Source organism: Solea solea, chromosome 20, assembly GCF_958295425.1.
Source record: "Solea solea chromosome 20, fSolSol10.1, whole genome shotgun sequence".
NCBI lineage: Eukaryota > Metazoa > Chordata > Actinopteri > Pleuronectiformes > Soleidae > Solea > Solea solea.
In genome coordinates, this window is record NC_081153.1 from 13,480,954 (window position 1) to 13,502,609 (window position 21,656).

General features: G+C 40.0%; 1 protein-coding gene and 2 long non-coding RNA genes across 3 annotated transcripts in view; 2 read left to right on the forward strand and 1 right to left on the reverse strand.

The window, feature by feature from the left end:
• Positions 1 to 3,381, forward strand: part of LOC131447052 (uncharacterized) — a 5,437-nt gene extending 2,056 nt beyond the window's left edge. Inside the window, exon 3 of the long non-coding RNA XR_009233988.1 lies at positions 20 to 3,381. This is a non-coding gene — a long non-coding RNA (uncharacterized LOC131447052). The remainder of the gene's footprint in view (positions 1 to 19) is intronic.
• Positions 1 to 11,980, reverse strand: part of ccn4a (cellular communication network factor 4a) — a 15,990-nt gene extending 4,010 nt beyond the window's left edge. Inside the window, exons 1-3 of the mRNA XM_058618517.1 lie at positions 11,748 to 11,980; positions 7,634 to 7,922; positions 6,560 to 6,814 (exon numbers count right to left, since the gene is read on the reverse strand). Of these exons, the coding sequence (XP_058474500.1) occupies positions 6,560 to 6,814; positions 7,634 to 7,922; positions 11,748 to 11,795 (592 nt within the window). The 5' untranslated portion in view covers positions 11,796 to 11,980. The remainder of the gene's footprint in view (positions 1 to 6,559; positions 6,815 to 7,633; positions 7,923 to 11,747) is intronic.
• On the forward strand, positions 3,438 to 6,178 carry LOC131447051 (uncharacterized). The gene is made up of 3 exons (XR_009233987.1): positions 3,438 to 3,735; positions 3,818 to 4,063; positions 4,159 to 6,178. It is a non-coding gene; the product is annotated as an uncharacterized LOC131447051 (long non-coding RNA).
• Positions 11,981 to 21,656: the final 9,676 nt, after the last annotated feature.

Consider the following 21,656-nt stretch of genomic DNA (forward strand, 5'->3'; position numbering starts at 1 on the left):
GTTTATTTTTTCCCCCCAGGTTGATCTTCATGAAGATCGTCAAATAGTAAGGTGTCATGATTTAATTCTGGGTGGCCGCCGTGTCCCCACTCTTTCTTGGCCGCTGTGCCTCCACTCTTTCTTGGCCACTGTGCCTAAATCTATCTGCATTTTCCAACATGGCCACGTTCTTTCTGTTCTCCTGCTTTCCTTCTGTCAAATAGCTGAGGGTTGTACACGGAGCATTTGCCACAGGCTGGTTTTGTATGTTCCTGTCCACCTTACTGGGTGGTCTGAAATTTGGTCCTTTAATCTCCATTAGCCTTAGCACGTTAAAATAGATCCTGGTGATCTACAGTACCTGGCTTTAGATGGCAGCCCTGCCATTGCCTTTGTATGGCCATACGTCCCTTAATGCAAGTAGGCCATGATCGCTAACTGTGCCCGCGCCTTCGTGGTCTATTTGTGTTATTGTACGTGTGGCCTTGCGCGTATAGTAATTTTACATAGGCAAACATGGGTGCCTTCCGCGTCCATGCACAGTAAGTGAACTAACCTGTACTTTCCTTCTAGCATCAGTCAAGAGGAGCACCGACATCCCTGCATGTCCATCCTAATTAGATTGCGTTTTAGTTTAGTTCAAATTTCAAATGGTTAGTGCAGTTTTTCTTTCTTGCTTGGCCGCCGTGCCATTACTATACCTGCTCTGACCTGAATCTTGATTCTTCATGGCCACTGTGTCGTGACTGTACTTAGTCTTGGTGTTTATGCCAGTCTATAATTTCTGATCTGTTTTTCCTACTACGTTTTCGTGTGTGTGTGTGTGTGAGATGACTGACTCGAACTGACGTTAATCTGACCTTTGGACCCAGACTAACACTCCAATTGATTTTACTGCACCAGAAAGGTGAACAAAATTTATGCTGCAAGACTGGCAAGATGCACACCAATTAGACAACAAGCTAATTCTTTCAAAAACAGGTAAAAAAGCTTGCCTTTCAGGTAGGTATTAAAGGCCTTTGCCACATGATCTTTGTGGGTAAATCGTGTCCACTCAATTTATTAAGTTAATTTGCACCTAAACATTTACAATGCCTGACACAATGGCATTACAATAATCTATTTTTTTTGTTTTGCGTTACTGAGTGCAAAGGCCTTTATTTACACAGTAACGCATGCCAAGACTGCCGTCATGGCATGTGTCACTGTCTCTCCGTCTGTCTGTCCTGTGTGTCGGATTTAGTCCCTTTTATTAATCTCAACTTAAATCGATGATTTTAAAGTTGATTAGTCTTGAGGCATCTGATTTCTGCAGGAAATTCTGGTACCTTATTTTGAAATGGCTTTAATTTAAAAATAAAATTTTGATCTTGAATCTCAGTTATCATAGTTGCAGCTTGGGCTGTTGACAAACGTGGAAGCTGATGAATCATGTAGTAAATGCATCAGTTTACTGTAGCTTGTCTAAAATTCTTTGTGCTGTAAGATGTAGTATTTGATTTTGAAGAGCTATACCAGGTCTTCCTTTATTCTCAACTGGTAATTGCTTTGATAAGATAACTGGTTCCTGATTTGATTATGAAGCTAAACTTTTGATTTCTATGCAAGTGTAGTCACATTAGATTGTAGGTGTTATTCAGCCCATGGATAATGTTATGATATACTTTAAATCTGGCATTTGTTGGCACACTTTTGATATCCATTTAAGTCTTAAACTTTACACACTGCCATCAGCCTTTGTAGTCGCTAACTGAAATCGAATTCAATATTAATGCTGACTTGTCTCACTCTGCCAAGTTTATTTCCCTCTAAAGGAGTTGAACCTTTTTGTGTTCATAGTCTTTTTGCGCGTCATGTTGGGAGGCCTCCCAGCAGGGGATTTTATCTTCCCCTGCAAAACTATGCGTTACCCGCATTAGGGATGCAGGGCTATCCTGCATAGTTTCTTTCATAAATTAGATTGTAGGTTGCTGGATTAGAGCGCGTTTCTTTTCTTTAGGAGGACACAAATCTGGCAGAGAGACAACTCGGATTATTTAAGTGAAAGTTAGGCCAAATGTTTAAACTTTTTATTTTTCGATACGATGACTTGAAATAAAACTTTTATTCTGTGGGCTGAATTCAGACAGAAATCAGACAGTTGTGCAAGTACCCTCAGGAGTATCAGGAGTGAGCAGCTGCAGCTTTTTAATTTATTTTTCGTTATTTGGTTTGTTTCTTGGATTGACTTGGTGTCTGGAGCTTTGTGGTTAACAGTGATCATGTAAACGTGTAAACACAAGTGGTCTTTTGCCTCTTATTTGCGAAGCTGGCAGCTGGTTGAAATGATAGGACTTTATGGCTTGCCCAAAGTGGGATTTTTGATAGATCATTGGGTTAACACCTCACCATACACTAGCTATTTCAGTGATCAAGTGTCTGTTGTCCGTGGTAGCGAACAAGTGTCTGTCGTCCGTTATTAACCATGACTTTCTTTCAAATTTCACAATTTAGGCAGCTTGTAGAGTCATTAGCTAGATGCTTAATCCCAATGTCTTGGTTGGTTGCATGAGAAACTGCTATCTCTTCGATGTGTTGGCGAAGTTCCTCCTCTGATTTTTGTAGACTTGCCCTAAAGTTTCTTTCCGCTTTAACTCTTGCTGAGCTATGCATTAAATGATTCCTCCACCTTGTCTCCATATCAAATTTTCTCTCCCTGCAGCCTTCCACCACCCACTGCTGCTGTTGCATATGCTAAAGGTAGCCGTATCCTGATTCACTGCGTCTTCATGTGTTGGGTAAGAAGTGTCATTAGACTACTAACAATGTAAACACCTTTTAAATGCTTGATCTAATTTACCCAAATGGTTCATCAGTTTAGGACAGAAAATAATTGAATTTGACATTGTTGGGGTCAGTAACCTGACCTCTAAATGTTTGGGAAACCATGCAAAAGATCGCAAGCTTTCTGCATGACCCAACAGCATCTATGTTTGAGTTATTTAATTGCTCAATTTTTAAATCAGTCAAGATTTTATGAGCTGGGTCTTCTTCACACAACAGAGAACAAGGTTAATTGAGTCGACTCGTAACATGGTAAGGCATTTCGTCTTTCCCCTTCTTCTCTGTGTGTGTGAGGAAATCTGGCCACGGATCCTGATTGAGTGGCATACCATGGCTGTGCAGTTTCCAAAATCAGACAAGGATCCATCTGATTTTGTGACTCGGCTTGTCATGATATGCATGTATCTTCCTCCGAAACAAAGGATTGGAATGGTCAGGTTTGTAGTGTAAATCACATCACATCACTTGTAGATGGTGAAGCATTTGTTTAAATTGGGATCAAGCATTTTCAGGTGTCTGCTTTGTCAATACTCTGGTGCCACGTCTTGCTAGACACATAAGAAGCTCTGAATTGTGAAACTGCTGCCTCTTGCAGAAGTTACAACAGCAATGGCTGTTGAAAGGCAACAGGGAGAGAAAATGAGATCTGAGGACAGGAAAGTGGAATTGATTTCATGCTTAGCAAAATGAGGGTTTCAGCAGAGGACGTTTTTGTGGCGAGGCTACGGAATCAGAAGGAAAGTTTGTCTGGGCAACTGGGAGATTTACAGTTTTTCATGCAGCAAACCAAGACATTGGGGTTAGCATCATCCCAAATGGCTGGCAAAGATTGCTTGTAACTGTCAGTGTAGGACAGGAAAGGCAGGTATAGGTTAGGGAGGGCATCCATCGGTGAGCTCTGACTGGATCTGAGGACCTGTCACACTTGACCAGGTGAGCTACCTGAAGATTTGTCATTTGTTTACTTCTTTTTTTTTCTTTCTTGTGACTTATCAAATTCTTCCTTGTTTTGAAGAGATGAAGGCTGCAGCACATTCCTGGATCAGAGGACTCCATGTTGGACACCACGAAATGGAGAAGTCCCGTCCTGGATGGCTGCGGTGATGACCTAGCCCAAGATGAACTGACCCTTCTACGACGAGGACTTTGCCCAAGATGAACCGACCCTTCTACGACGAGGACTTCGCCCAAGATGAACCGACCCTTCTACGACGAGGACTTCGCCCAAGATGAACCGACCTTTTCCAGGGGATGTCTTCAGGTACGTTCTTTCAGATGGTACTCTCAGATGTTTAATCCATATTTACTTAATACTAAAGTGTGCTAACGCTTGTTTTTTTATATTTTTTTTGTCAGATGTTGGACCTTGCCAAACTGTACACATGCCTCAATGGCTGCTACGTCACTCTGCCCAACAGGACATGGTCACCGAGATTTAAATTTTTTTTTTTTTAAATGGACTTGAACCCCCGTTGTCCACACTGACCCACCACCACACATGACAAAACACTGTACATGTGATGCACCACACTAAAATACAGACACTGCTACTTTCAGCCTGTTTCAGTCTGTAAAAAATCGCTAGCCCTCTGCATGACCCAACAGCATGGATGTTTGAGTTCTTTAATTGCTCAATTTTTAAATCAGTCAAGATTTTATGAGCTGGGTCTTCTTCACACAACAGAGAACAAGGTAAATTGAGTCGACTCGTAACATGGTAAGGCATTTCGTCCTTCCCCTTCTTCTATGTGTGTGTGAGGAAATCTGGCCACAGATCCTGACTGAGTAGCATACCATGGCTGTGCAGTTTCCAAAATCAGACAAGGATCCATCTGATTTTGTGACTCGGCTTGTCATGATATGCATGTATCTTCCTCTGAAACAAAGGATTGAAATGGACAGGTTTGTAGTGTAAATCACATCACTTGTAGATGGTGATGATGTACAGACACTGCTACTTTCAGCCTGTAATGTTAGACATTGAAAACTTGTATTTATTGCCTTCTTTATATCAAGTAAAACTTTTGTTCTTAACTTTATGGTTGACTTGTATTTTTTTATATTTCTGTGATGAGTGTTATTTTGACAAGTTAGTACTTTGAACTTTAAACTCAAACCCTATATAGATTTGTACAAGGTTTTAAAGGGAATATAATAAATTGGACTCTAAAGCAGGGAATGCTACAGTGGATGGTGATGCTGCTACTTGCCCTCATCTCACAACTTCCTTACTTCTAGCCACTGACACTAAATATGGCTAATGCATAAAAATATGCCACTGAACATTAGACTACTTTTCTTTAACATGCCTTTTTTTTACCTACAGATGTTTACTATTTTATTTCATCTGCTTTTAATTCTGTCTTTACCATTTTACGCTTAAAGGTTTTATTTTTCTACTATGGAAAGCACTTTGTAGAGTTGTTTTGAAAAGTGCTATTCAAATAGTTTTTTGAACAGTGTTGCAGTACCATTAACACCAGCAGCAATATGAGCAGCCACACATGCAATGCTAATATGTCTGACTGTCTCAGCCTCAGGTAGGTGATGTGATGAATCACAGCCAGATAACGCTCCACACATTAGTGCAGGAAAATATTCAGCAGTTAAATAAAACACCAAAGTGTGAGGCACAGATGTACAAGATGTTTCCCAAAGTAAAGATCAGACTTGGGACAACCGAGCGGTAGACAAAGAAGTAAGAAGAAGCAAGCTGCAAACACTGGTGACCTAAGATGGAGAGAGGCGTGAGGAGACGATTCTTCCAGTCTCAGCATCCAGTGCATCATGAATTCGACAGGAAGACCGACATTTTGGTTGTGTGATGATGCTTTTGTGGAGAAGGGGGCTAATTTTTTTGATTTTTTTCCTTGGACCAGAAAATGATGAAAAATGTTGATCATTGTTTCTCAAACCTGGAAGTGATGTTCTCAAATGTCTTGTTTTGTCCACAAAATGAATTGGTTTTAATGATTTGTGTTATATGGAACAAAGAAATTTAAAGCAGTTTTTGAAATTGAATATTTTCATACAGACTTCTTCAGGGCCGAAGTATCATCAATCCTAGCAAGTTTGGTTCAGATAGGACCTTGATTCGCGAAGTTGTAGCAGTTTGTTTTTTTGTCGCAAAAATCCAACTTTGCTCCATTGCCATGGCAACGCTGTTATACGATTTGCCATCAAATTCAGCATGCATCATCTACCATGTTATGAGTGTTTTCACCAACTTTGAGTTGTATACGATAATCTCTAAAAGTTATTTCCGAAATCGTAAAGTAACTTTTTTGGTTTATTTTCTGCCACCACCAGGAGGCGATGTTTTCAAACTTGACAGTTTTTACATAGATGTCTTCAGCACTGGCCCATCATCTATCATCACAAGTTTGGTTGAGATCGGGCCATCCATCACAAAGTTATAAGAGTTTCGTTGTGTTGCGAGAAATTCGAAATTTTCACCAACTTTGCTGCCCCCGTTCTCGTACGCCATGTGACATTTTAACTAACCATAAGCATCGTAAGCTTCTCAACTTGTCCACAGTGACTGCACCAAGTTTGAAGGTGATCACACCAAAGCTCTAGGACAAGTTCGTTCAAACACCATTGGTGAGAAATGGCCAAATCTGGCCAAAATGTTTTTAATTATTTACTTGATTTTGTGTTCTTATACAATGCTGGAAGGAGAACCAGGGGATATGTTACTACATGTTGGAGCTGTATAAATAAACTTTGAACACACAAAGCAGAATTAGCGTCCTACCCTCCACAGCGTGTCTCGGTGCTGTCTTGCGCCCCCTCTTGGGCTCATCACAGATCCACTGCTCACAGCATTGTCCACGAATTTTGACCCGACGTGGGGTTTGGCACCAGACCCGGGGAGGCTTGGACTCTGTGCACAGTCCCACACATCCGATGGCACCGTTCACACAGACACACTGGTATTTACAGCTGGGCTTGAAGCTCTGCCCGTTGCGGTAGATCACACCATCGTGCTCACAGCCTGTACCCACCATATCTGATAATACACAGAGGGGAGACATCCACACTCAGACTGTAGGAAGAGTTATATACAGCGCAAAGGGCAAACTACTAGACACTGTATTACAGTGACGTCTTTGCATTTGTTTTCAATGCAAATATTCTTAGAAACAAAATCTGTGATGTCTTGGATATCAACAGAACTGTGACAAATCAAAAACGATCACATAAAATGACCACATTGTTTTATCTTTGAACCATATTTGTCTTTCATTTTTGCAAAACACACACCAAAATATCCACGTGTGGCTTTTAACCCTTAGCGCTCACGCAGCATGGACCTGTGCCGCAGGTGCACCCATGGTAAATTGCTAATAATACACAACTCCTTATATGAACATCCTGTTGTTTTTAGGTCACATTTACAGGCTTTAATTTTTTTTGCAGTCAGTTATGATTAATTTTATATCACATTTTTAGTCATGATATAAAGTAGCAATAGTTTTGCAGAAGTCACAAAATAGACTAAAATGAGCCATATTCAATCTGTTTTTTAAACTCAGGTGTGTTTTATATAGTTTGTGAAAATTAAATTTTTCTTTCATCAGATTATCTAGGTTATGCTGAAAGAAGGATATAAGACACTATATTGCACATCTTCTGTATATAATGTATGTTTTAATATAGTAATGTTCTAATGGTTAATATGATTTACATTACATTTGTGAAGATGCAGATACAGCTGCCTTTATAGATGCTGTCAATGTCTTTTAATGCAGCTACAAACTATAAAATGATCAATAATCACAGAAGCAAACACTTTTTTGTTTCGTTGGTTCTGGTGAGTGACACTTACATGCACACAATCCTTTTTCGTACCTAGGCTTGTCCGAGCTGTAGTCACAGTACAGTCCCTTGTGGTAGTCGCACGTGTCCGCCTCGTTGCACACCTCGCCCACCTGCCGGGCGCAGGTTTTGCAGCAGTCACATCCGTCCATGATGAGGCTCACACCGGGCGGACAGGATGTGGTGGCAACGGGACACTCACAGGGCCACTTGCAGTACTGTGTCCGGTTGTATAGATCTGTGGGTGTGGATGTGACGGCTGTGGCAGGCGGCATGGCAGTGGAATTCTGGGAGAAGGCCTGAGAGAGGAGAGTGTACAAATTAGACCTTGAAAAAGTGTTTATCAAAACATAATTAATACCATAATAAGTAACTTTCATTACACGGAATATACAGTGGCTTTGGTCACACATTCATTTGAAGCCTCATATTTGTGCTCAGCTCATCTTCTCTTTTCTTTTAGCATCACTTTGGCCTGATTGTATTTATTTTAGCAGCCAAATGTAGCCATTAACTTAAAAAAAACTGTTGTACCACTGTTCCATTCAATTTAGATAAATGTGACGTGCATTGATTTTTGGAAATATGAATTATTGTCCCAAAAAATACATCACTCAACTTTAGTTTAACGAGGAAAAGGAGATCACAATTATCCAAACAAAACATAACAAAACAAAAGCAGACTGGCCCAGTCCTAATATTTTAATCTTCTTAATCCTGAATTATTCCATGTCAATCCTGTCTCAATATAACTTCCACTGTTCCACAGGATTCAAATGAAGCTTATTTGCACGCATCTGCTTTACTACTACACGCGTGACAAACGCGGCATGTGTCGCCATGTTGTGAAATAATTTTAAAGTATTGTATACTACTGTAGTAGTAAGTACTGTTAAAAAAAAACACACATAAAAACAAATGAATCCCTGAGTGAAGATAATCCTGCATGTACTCAACACTTCAGAGGTGTTTCATCATCACATATTAAGTCCACAACTGTGTTATCTGTGTGTTGTGAGTCTTCCGCCTGCCAGACTCACACACACTAACGAGCTTTGCGGTTTTTGTAAAAGCAGATGTTCTCAGTGAAACGGGCCACGTGGGACATGTGAACAGCCCAGGCCTGGTTTTGGGCAGTGACTGCTTGTGTCTCTGCAGAGAAAAAAGTGATGTTTTTGTTTTACAAACAACGAAATAGGGCATTTTAGAGTTTGGAGAACATGCTGTGTATGAGAAAATGCCAGATAAATGTGTTGTGCTATCACGTTAACTTACATTTACTTAAGAAAAGAGAAGTTACATTTACTGCGAATGTTCTGATGAGGCTGTTGCAGCTACTGTTTCCCTCATAATGACTTCAATATGACGGGGTCTAGACAGGGCCAGGGAGTAAGGCCAGATATTAGTATACTATACTCATAAATCATAGCATGATCCATAAGAACACTCTCTAATTTGTCTAAGACACACATAATAATATACACATGTGCATACAATCACGTTTAACAGTGATTCTTCATCATCTCATGCATTTGTCATTTCCAAGAGCTTGTTCTTCGCACTTCAATGAAATTATACTTGTATTAATAGTACAGATTTGAAAGCTAATGCAGAAAAATGATTTCTAATTAGAGCAGTGCCACTAGACCATTCCTCAGAGTTATTTAATGTACCCTGCAGCTATCAGACTAAATTACAGGGAAAAACAATCATGCAAAAATGCCAATTATACAAACAAAGCAATGTAAATACTGAGAGTGACTGAAGCACTTATCATCTTGAAATTGTTCATCTTTCCCTGAGTAAACTTAATTAAATAAACATTTAATCACTATGTAGATTAATCAGATAAACGTCATGGGTGTTTTAGAAAGAACCTAAGCAAGACTGCAGGCAGAGGAAGATGCAGAAATCATTTTACATCCACAAAATGTTGACTTTTAATGCATTTTGGATAAGATACATGTCACAGTAGCCTCAAAAATCAACCTCTTATTTGACCTTTTTCTCTCAAATACACACAGCTGTTTTCTCTGTTGAGTGACGTGACAAGGACTGATGAGCCTTCTTCCCCTGCTGGCTCCGTCGTTTGTCGCTCTGAACACATGACCTCTGAGTGCATGAGTACAAGAATAACAAAACACATCCTCAGGGGAAGAGGAGAGCATTTTTAAAAAATGATGCTTTGGGGCCCGTTGAGAAACTGTCACTTATGCACTGCATAGTTTCAAATTCTTTCCAAATATTTGCTACACTGACATGATGCAACATGAAGTTAGACTGTTTAACATATACTGTATATGAGCTATTGATGGTTCATCATTTTCAAAAGCAGAACAGCTGCACTGATTAAGATAAAGGACTGAGGGTGATAGAGAAGAGCTGAATGGTTTGGATAAAATATCTAATTGCAATTTTTCTGAAATACAGTATATTGCAACATGACTTAAAGTCAGACTTCAAAACTGACTGTGTTAAAGATTTAACCCTCAGGCATCACTTTAATTTACTACCCTCTGAAGTCATTAGAGAACAAAAATGTCAACTTGCAATCTGGGTTTTTTTTCCTGCATAAATCTCTTAAACAACTTCAGCCCTACCAAAGATTCAATCATTTTAGAGGATTTTAACCCATATAACTAATTTTTTGTGTGCTTTTTCATGTAATCAAACTGGCATTTAAGGCATTAAAATCCTGATAATTATTAAATATTTGGTAGTTTTGATCAGGACTGAAGTTGATCAAAAGATTTAACCCCCCAAAAAAGCAGAATAAATATTAATCTGTACTATTCTCAAAGCAGTTTTTGGAAGTGGACGTTTTTGTCCTAAATGACTTAAGAGTTTGGTAAAAAAAAAATTCACTGCGTTCTATTGATCTATTCGAAAAATTGAATTCCAAAATTTGTCAAAAGAGAGATATTCTTACAAATAAATTGTGCCATATGCACTAACACAGTCACAGTGATGACCAGATCAAGAGGGAAAATTTGCCCAAATGTACAAAAAATTTCCATAAATAAGTGTGAGTGTTAAAACAAGCTGGAGTATCGCCATAAAATAATATAACAGCTATGCTCTAATTCAAGGATGAGAACAATAAAAGATATATATACATAAAGACAGATTGAGGTTTTGATTTTGTAAACAACTTCTTCAGCTCTACAATGCAGATAAAGAAAGGTGGATAAAAAAGGCTTTAAAACGCTGTTCCTCGTATAACCACGAGGGGTCACTAAAACATAAACCAGGAAATGAAGCTGCGCGAGTACTGAATTCTGAAATCTCACACGTGTAGCGTCCATCCTACGATATTAATAATCCGTAATGAATAATAACTTCTCCTCACAGGTGTCAGGGAAGTTCAGAGGGATTCATGAGTCACTCAGTCCATTTAACTACATTCACTTCATGTTAAAACTGACATGACTTCCTACACTATATGTGGAAAGGTGAGCTGTCAGTGAGATGCAAACAGAGGACAGTCAGACACACTAATTGATCAATTGGATTATCTAATTAAACTTAAGGAACATGATTTAAAAAATCAAAAGCCCTTAGACTGTGAAACTCCCTGTCAGAGGAAATACATCAGGTCATATCATGGTCATTGTATGCCTTCATGTAATCGATGTAGCACTTTTAAATCAAAACAAAACACCTTCTTTTATTACTCTGCATTTCCACATTTGAACTAATTCAATGTTTTTGTTACTTATTTGTTATGGTTTGTCTTCTTCATGTTTTAGTGTTTTCATTTGTGAAGTGCTTTGTATATTTCTTTTGTAAATAGATACATCAATATCAATAATAATTATGATTAATATTTGACGAAGAACAAACCATAAATCCACCACTGGGCACAACAAATGACATGTGAATACAGTCATCCTTGCAGGGGATAGAGAATATGATAACAAAGCACAGTAAGAGTATGGTCATAGTGTGGAAATAACTTTGAAATAGCAATATGATAATACCACTTAATCACTAAGTAATAACTTGGAAATAATAATTGAAAATGTGTGTGTGTCATCCCCACAAAAACAGAGCGTTTATGTCATTTCCATGGTGACACAAAAAGAAGAAGAAAAACAGTGATTTAAATCGCTCCTTCATCCCACCTGTTGAATTCCGCCTGCTGTTAGAATCCACAACAGGAGCCAACTCATCACTGGTCGTGAACCGCAAATGCATCGAGTCCAGAATGAATTAAGTCCCGTTTCAAACGCACGACTCTTCGCGCTCCACAGGTGTGCAAATGCAACATCCTCCTCGCTCCGTCGCTGTCATCTCCGCGCACCACAGCGCGCGTCCTGCGCTGACAGCCTGTTAAAGAGTGAGGGCTGACGTAAGGTCCTGCATACTTCTGACAGTGGGACGGTTTCTCCTCCTCCTCCTCTTCCTTCTCCTCCTCCTCCTCCTCAGATCACTGGCAGCTCCTGAGGTCAGGGCGTGTCCCGGGACACCATGCTCTCCAATCAGGCCCCCAAAATCTGATGTTTCACTCTCATCTTTATTGCCTCACTAAATCTCCACCTTATGACTGACATGGCTGTAACTGCACCAAGAAACGAAAGCTGCATTAAATGATAATTGTGTAAATAAATAAATAAATAAATATACAGTGGAGGTTGTCTACCTCCTGCAGAGAGGATCCATTTAAAAATCAGGGTCAGTGGCTGGTCCACAGATGTTTACTTTATTTCAATGATGTCATCCTTCTTTCCCAAACTCTGCCACTTTGCTTTATATTCCATTTTCCTGGAAATCTCAGACTGTTCCTGTGTGAGAGATGACGCAGGCGAGGGAGCCGACGAGAAGAATTCCACTTTGCTCTGCTCTATGGCCAAACGGAAAATGACTGTTATTTCAGTTATGCTCCACCACTAATCCCAGCACATGCCACTGCTCTGCTGACTGTCGTACAGTAACTCGATGCAGCGCCGGAGGGAACACAAGGAGAGAGAGAGTGAGTGATAGGTGAGAAATGAGCACTTTGTCAAGAAAGTGGCCCATGTGCCCCAGGTCTGAACCCAGATTATTTACAGATGATCCTCTAAGTCCTGTCAGAGGGCTGTCGGCCTTTGAGCTGATCTGAGCTGCAAAAAAGCCTCTGCTGCTTCCTTTCTCTCATGTTTCCCTTCATCTTGACTTTTCCATATGTGTCACTCTCTTTCTCAGATTTCATGTCCATCCCCACTTCTGCTTAGTGGTTGACTTCAGATTAGATTCTAGTTTTCAGATGGTATAGTATAGTATACTATAGAATGGTTTAGTGTAGTATAGTGTAGTGTAGTATAGTGTAGTGTAGTGAGTATAGTATAGTATAGCATAGCAAAGCATAGTATAGAACGGTGTAGTGTAGTATAGTATAGTATAGCATAGCATAGTATAGTATAGTATAGAATGGTGTAGTGTAGTATAGTATAGTATAGCATAGTATAAAATGGTGTAGTGTATTATAGTATAGTATAGTATAGCATAGCATAGCATAGTATAGAATGGTGTAGTATAGTAAAGTATAGCATAGCACAGTATAGAATGGTGTAGTGTAGTATTGTATAGTATAGTATAGCATAGCATAGTATAAAATGGTGTAGTGTATTATAGTATAGTATAGCATAGCATAGTATAGAATGGTGTAGTATAGCAAAGCATAGCATAGAATAGAATGGTGTAGTATAGTATAGTATAGTATGGTGTAGTGTAGTATAGTATAGTATAGCATAGTATAAAATGGTGTAGTGTATTATAGTATAGTATAGTATAGCATAGCATAGCATAGTATAGAATGGTGTAGTATAGTAAAGTATAGCATAGCACAGTATAGAATGGTGTAGTGTAGTATAGTATAGTATAGCATAGCATAGCATAGTATAGAATAGAATGGTGTAGTGTAGTGTAGTATTGTATAGTATAGTATAGCATAGCATAGTATAAAATGGTGTAGTGTATTATAGTATAGTATAGCATAGCATAGTATAGAATGGTGTAGTATAGCATAGCATAGAATAGAATGGTGTAGTATAGTATAGTATAGTATAGTATAGTATAGTATAGTATAGTATAGTATAGTATAGTATAGTATAAGGGGTGGAGTGGCTCAGTGGTTAAGACCCTACCTTGTGTACCAAAGACATCATGGTCGCAAGTTCGATTCCACCCCTGGCTAATTGTACTTGATTCCATTGTAAGTCGCTTTGGATAAAAGCGTCTGCTAAATGACATGTAATGTAATGTAATGTAATGTAATATAGCATGGTGTAGTGTAGTGTAGTGTAGTATAGCATAGCATAGAGTGGATATAGTACAGTGCGGTGTGGTATAGTGTAGTATAGTATGGTATTTAATGTGTGCCAGGGCAGATTAGATGCAGATACCTGATTGAAAAGTAGAGAATAGAAAATCAGATTATAAAATTGTGATTATAAAAACACAAAATATGTGTAGATTGATATGCACAGGACCTGAAAATGAGGGGAAAAAAAAGAAAAAAAAAGACATTAATTCATGTTGTGTGAAAAAAGGCCGTCTTAACATTTCCTATACTAAAAAACACTCAATACTCAAACTGTGTTCTGCACATTTCCCTTTCTTGACCTACACACGTTTCAAACCACAGATGGTAACGTTCATGCTCGTGTCTGCATCTGTCCTCCATTTTCGTCGTTGCATCGTTAGGTGACGTCAGTGAAAGCAGCGCTGCACGGCAACTCCTCTGTGCTGTTAATGCTTCTGTTGTGGTGGTGGTGGTGGTGCCTTTGACAAAAATATCTCCTAATGAAAGCCATGTCTGACATGTCGGCTGCTGAGCTCTCACATGAAGTCGACGTGGAGCTCCGTTTGACAGCTGACTTGAATTTGTGGTGTTCAGTGGTTCAGATGAAGTTTTAAGCTGAAGGTTGTTGAAGTTTGGAGAAAATATGAACTATATTAACTTCCTTCTCATGAGCTGTTACGCTGAGCATCAGAAGATACTATATGGATGGAATTTGTAACATGAGTAGAGCTTTACTAGCTGGTCCCCTATTTCCAGACTAAATGCTTAGTACTCATTTTATCCACATTAAGGCTCAGTGAGGAAGAATTAGTGACATCCAATGGTGAAACTGAGTGTAACAAACAGAGGACTCCTCCACTTATGGAACTTTTCCACTATACAGTTTTAGCATGACTGGGCTCAGCTTGGTTCTTCTTGGTTTGGCGACAGACAGGTCGTTTTCCATTATTAGTACCTCCTCCGCCTCATAGCACTTTGTTTTATATGCGACACAAACTAGTGACAAGCAAAGCGGTTATTTTCAGTGTACTGAATCATTAGAATCTGTTAATTAAAAACATTAGTTCAGTACTTCCTTCATGACCGGAGCACAGACTCTGTCTGACATAGACACTGTGTCAGACTCACAGTGTTAAATATTGAGATTTTTTTAAATTTCCTAATTGCTAATTATTGCAGATTAACGCATGTTTTCAGGATTTTTAAAGTCTTTTTTAACTGATCTACAGCTTGGCATTGTTCGGTTTGATTCCTGTGTCAGGACGGGATAGGGTCTGTCAATGTCACATTTTAGTATTGGCTCAGCTTGCTTGAAACCTCGCAGGAAAAAAACCAGAGTAGAGTGGTAAAAATGCCCTATGTACCATGTATGTCTTGAGTCTTGCATAGAGGTAGTCAAATTGAAAACCTCCTCAGACTCACAGAGAAGCCCCGAAGCCAAAGCATGTTTTGGAAATCCTCAAGCTTCAAAGTCAAGTGTCGTCGCTAATCCTTCTCACAATGGGAGACTGCATTTATTGCACCCCGAGGCAACCAGAAACGGCTGAGGGGATAGATGAAAAAAGAAAGTTCCTCCACAGCACAGCACTGGTGTGGGAACACTTTCAGATGAGTTTGCTCCTGTCGTCTGCAGCTCACAGCCTGTAAACTGCCTCCAACAGCAGGGTGTTTTCTCTGCAGCTTGAAATAACTCAAGATCAAAAAAAAAAAGACATATAGACTCTAATTACAGTCACGTTATTGTAAATGCAGTGATTAATGCATGCTGAAATTATTAGACTTGAGAATGATGCTTATTTAAAAAAGCTCCTGCCAGCAGAGCATCAACAAAGCTAAGCACTAATTACGAAAACCAAACATAAACAGACTTGCTGTGTGTCAGGCTCACCTGTCGAGTCTGGAACTCAATAATAAACATGTTCTTCTTTGTTTAGCACTAAAACCAAACTCACTGTGGGTTTGTGTGTGGTGAGGTCAGGAGTGAGTGAGTGAGGCAGTCATACAGGAAGTCACCCAACTCTCACGCTGCCATTAATAGGCCCAGAAAAAGACACGATGGTAACTTTGAAAGATAAACGGAAATATCTGGTACATTTAAACCATCGTGAAATGAGTTCACACGGTGATATTTAAGCCTGTCAGCTCCACACAACGCTCTCTGTGTAACTCAGTGAAGCTGGGTTTTTGATCTGGAATCTCCCTTTCAGAACCTCAGCAGGTTAAACTGAGGAGCCGGCGTGAAGTCTGAAGCCTGGAGGTGCACATGGGGCTCGCATCCTGGGCTCTGAGAGTAAATTTAGTTCAGTCAGACAGTTAATAGTGAGGTCGTTTACCTTGACATGGTTCATCTATCAAGTGTAGCCTTCGTCCGAAGAGTCACATGATGTTACTGTGACGTGCCGACGACAGCATCCCAGGTGTGAGATAGGACGTCTGGCAAACCTGTATGAGGAAGACATGTCACAGTAACAGTAATCCTGTGACAAATAGCTGAAACATGTCAAGGTAAACAACCTTACTTTTACCTGTCTGACTAAACGAAATTTAAGCTCAAATATATCACTAAGAAGACAGTATGAACCTATTTGAACTATCCTAGGTTCTGACCAAAACAGGGACAGAGAGTATGTTACTCATGGGACAAGATGCACACTGATGAGGTCACTAAAGCAGCAGTGTAGTTTCCGAGCATTGGGTGCTTTCCCAGGCTGCGTCTGATAAAACTTGCTGTTGCGGTGTTTCTGTTGGGTCAGGAAAATCGAACCCGATTCCAGTTACTGATAGACTAAGTCAGTCTATCAGTAAGTATATGTGGTCGAGAATTTAATTTTTAAGAATTTTCTTAATTTCATCCGGCAAAAGTGCCTTAAAACGTCTTCTGTCAGAAACAAAAACCCACGTTTGCTGCCTTAAGCTAACAATGATGTGGACGTTGTCTTTAATCAGCAGCTTGTTATGAAGACAAACGTGTGTGAGATACTGTACATACTTGTACTGTTATAATATTTATTGTGCATCATTTCAATTTTAAGAATTACTGCTTCTTCTTTGAGCCTAACATACAGTATAATAATAATAATAATAATAATAATAATAGCTATTTTATGGACATTTGCTCCTCAATCCTGGCTGTCTCCATGACAGCAGCATTGTTTTTATTTTTTTATTTTTCAAACCAAACATTTAGTTTAACCTAACTCTCAATTATAGCAACAAAATCAATTTGAATAAGTTCATATTTTTTCACAATAAAAGCTCTGAACTCGATATGAAATCATTTTTTTGTGACGACCGGGCCAGATACTGAGGCTGGCGGGCCAGTTTTGGCCCATGGGCCACCAATTGCTGACCACTGGTTTACAGGAAGGTTGCAAAAGGTGTCATTTTTCTTAAAAAAAAAATCATGTATATCTGTTCATTTATTGGCATTAAAACAAGTAGTAATATATGGATAATCTTACATATAGCCCCTTTAATAATGGGTGGGTTCCATTCTATGCTGTCTCACTGTCCTGAACAAAGACATCACACTAGCACCTGTGCTCTTCCTGCTTAAACATGTCAAAATGTCTGCTGTGAAAAAAAATAAAATAAAAACCTCTCAGCAAGAACGAGAGCGAGCGAGTGAGTGAGTGAGTGAGCGAGTGAGTGAGCTGTGCTGAGACCAGTCCAGTAATTAGACTGTCTTTATATAGCTGTGGTCTGAGACTCATGGACCGAGGATCACATCTGCACAGCTCCACTCGTACAAACCCACATGAACTCTGAGCCGTTTTACAGCGTAGCTTGTTGCGTTGTAAACATTTATGTGTTTTGCCACTTACTGTAATATGATGTAACAGGTTCACAGCAAATACTGTAGGTACAATAATGGAAATATGTTATTTGTCTGTTATTGTGCAACTCTGTCAATGATCATCTACCTTTGTACAAATGTTGAGATGTTTGTTTCAAAATCGTTTCCTTTCATTGCTGTGTTGTTTTTGTTGTTAAGTGGAAAATCCCGACAGGCTTTGCAAACATTTAGTTGGCAACTGCGCCGCCAAAAACAACTTTTATTTTGGTCTTTGGTGCAGCAGTGTCTGCTCCCAGCTGCACACTGCCTTTTTTTCGTATGTGTGTGTGTGTGTGTGTTGAATGTGTGCTTGCATTTGTGTACACACACACACATACAAAAACACACACAATGATTTACCTCAGGAGTCATTTGCTTGTAATTGAATCTATTTACGCCACATTTATTTCCCGAAAACATATTTAAAATCATATTTGCTTTAGGATTTCCCCTTGTGACGGTCTGCAGCTACACACAGTCAAACTAAAACTAAAACACTACATTTATATTTTTTTCGTTTTGTTTCAGTTTCATGTTTATATCACATCTCTTGTCCCGTTTGGTACACTGAAAATTCCAATTACCACCTTATTATTTTTCTTCTTACAACACCAGCTGACAGCTGACACTTGACTTGATAAATAGTTGACCAACAGGGTGGAGGTTAGAGAAAATATTGAAGCACGGTGCAAGGTTACGTGTTATCAAACATTAACCATCTGTGTGCGCGGGTAGATTTACTGTCTGGGTAACGTAAACTGAAATTCCTCATCTCGTGTCGGCCTCATCCTGTAATTTAAGTCCAAGCTTAGACATGTCTCCTTTAATGTATTCCACATGCTGATATCACACCAGTATTGTATTCATGTGTGCGAGTGTGTGTGTGTGTACGTGACAATGACAGAAGCGGTGTTTGTGCGTATTGTGAGTATTAACGCGTACAAAAACACACTTCTCGACAGGTTGCTGTTGGCTGCGTCAGGCCTCTTAGCCTCTTAGTTTGGCTCTTAGCAGGCAAGAGTTGACATGTAGAGACAGAGCAAGGGATTAAGGATACCTCAGAATCCCTTCTCTTTTCGAGAATCTGTGTGTGGGTCAACAATACGCAGCCCAGGAAGGCGTATATGTTTCAGCTCAGCTTGTCCTTGGCTGAGATTCAAACCAAACACTGGCTGAAGTTCTTTTTTGTCCTGCGCGTTTCCAAAGCACAAACAAGCGACTGTTTTTGGTGATAAATGGCAGATTTCATTTCTTGATTGCAGAGTCCTGCCCAGTGTTGGAATGTTTTGTCCTAAGAGTGTTGATCCTGGCTGACCTGCTGTCTCTAACCTCGGCATAGAAGAGTTTTGAAGCGCTTGCATTTGCATAAACGTCTAGGACTTACAGTATATCCTGTGAGCGTGACGCTAGATATTTCTAGTCCAGGCTTTGAAACAGCTGTTAGTCACAGTCTCTCTCGATCCTGAGAGTATTCAAATGACTTACAGGGTCCAATGACTTTGAACACGTCTCCTCAGCATTTGTGGAATCTGACATTTTTGCCCTGATTCTCATACTATCAGGCCAATGTTTGGAAAAAAAACAAATTCCCATATAAAAGTTCCTCTGGTTTTGCTGGATTCAAATGTGAAGCCATTTATATTATTGTCAAAATGCAATGGTCGATTACAGATGTGAATACCTAAATGTTTATAATGCTCAGCTGCACAAGTGAAAGTGGAGGTGAGGACACAAGATTATGATCAGGCTGCCAGAATGCGTGAAGGATTTTCTCAAGGAGAGGTGAAGTCATTGAATAACTTTTCCACATCGGAATCTACACTTTAAATATCTGTATGTAGCTGACGGCTATATGGAACGACAGGGTTTTTCTTTTTTGGGTCCATTTTCATACACTGACGTAAGCAGACTGGAAATCTGAGGAAAAAAAATAGCTCCCGACTTTTTCCTTTGACCTTTTCTCCTGCGTAGAGTTGGACACTGTGGACGTCGCTTCAGTAGACTCCACACACGGCCATGAAGTAATAATGAGACATTAAGTCAGTGAATTGCTGCAATCTGGGGTCTGTTTCTCCTTGGCTGCTGACAGGTGGAGCACAGTTATCTGTTGCAGATTGAGTGCAAATTCTTCCAGTCTTCTGCAAACAAAAAAACAATCCTCCATAGTTACTTTAAGTTTGACCTTTAGTTCCCTCACATAAAAACTGTGGCTCTGTAACATTTCCTGCAGTCTGATGAGGGAAAGTGAGCTGTGGCCAGTGTGTGACAGGGTGAGTTCCAAAGTTAAAAACATCAGTCAGGAATGCCAGGAACGAAAGGAAATGACAGGAATCGCATTACAGTGATGGTCAAGTTAGTGGAACGAACACCAGGCGGTCTATTTGCCTGCCTGTTAGGTCGGTTGTTAGTTTTTGAAAAGTTCATCCAAAGAGAAACATGCGTGCAACTCCAGAGGAAGGCTATTGCTCAACTGTTTATTCTGGAACATCATTGTTGCAGCAAAGGCCTCCAGACAATTTTACCATATGCTGCTAATACCAGACCATGTCAAATACCTGAATGCACTGGATTGCACGTGCGTTCCATTTTGAATTTAAGGATGACAGTTGGACCTATTGCTTTATTTGACAGACGTAAAAACAGTGCTTTGACTTGTAAGTTATTCATATAATCAGTATCTGAATACTTTATTCATACCAGGGAGGAAAGTTGCTCCATACCAGATAAAGAGATATGCAGTTATGCAAGAAAATAAATGACAACTAAGTGAAATGAAGTAAAATACACATTATGAAGCTTTTAGGTCGTGTGCCTTGACCCTTTCAACCTTCAGCGCTCCCTCTTCAGTGTTGACAGAGTGATTTTCCCGTCCGTTGCTACTGTGCACAGTGCACAGCATTCAATTGTGAGCTGAAAAGCTTGACAGCAGTGGTTTAAAACTAAATGGACCGTACCTTTCCAAACTGTTGCCAACAATTTTTTTTTTTATATATATAGTTCCACTGTGGATTGTTTCTCAAGAAAGTAATAAACCAAATGATCTGGCCGGAGTGTCCACAGAAACTGAACAATTTTGAAATCCGGCCAGAGGGAAAGAATGTTTAGTGTCATTTCTTATGTAACCGATTTCTCGAACATAAAACACGCACGGGTTTGTTTGTGTGAGTTATTACACGCAACCAAACTCCTATCCAGCCGGTCAACACGCACTTACATGTCACTATTTACACGGGACTTTGACTGATTACATTCCTCTTATTGCTCGTAAGTCGTTACACGTTTGCCGTGTGAGAACACATACTTACGCCAAAGCCGACTGCAGCGTTAAAGCCTTTATCAGATTTGGCTCTGGGGCTTTTTACATGTCTTAAAAAACACGCCCTGCGCCCTGCACATTTGTGTGTGCGTGTACATTTACAGGTGCACAGTGCAAACATACATGGTGAAAATAGCTGTAATGACCGGGTAATAGATGATGATGCAGCAACGAGCAGTGAACTCCCATCTGGAACGGCTGAAGGGAGTGACTGGGTGCACCGATGCAGACTCTTATTATGGGCTTGGCTGGCGAGGTAACCAATAGTTACCGTGCCCTGGATGGTGAAGGCTGGCATTATCCCTGATGTATGCATGTGTGCGCGTGTGTGTGTGTGTGCGTGTGAGAGCGTGTGGTAGGCGGGGCAGCCACGATGCACAGGTGGCCCTCATGACTTCACTGATGACAGAGTGAAGCCCTGACACGAGAAAACACTTTCTCTCGTCTCACACTGCAGTGAAGCGACACTCAGTGTAATGGCACAATTAGCACACGATGGGACCTGATCCACTAATGGGCGCATGATGTCAAATCTGCCCCGGAGTAACCTTCGCGGAACATTTCTGACTCTGGAGACGCCACAGGTTCCACACATCAAA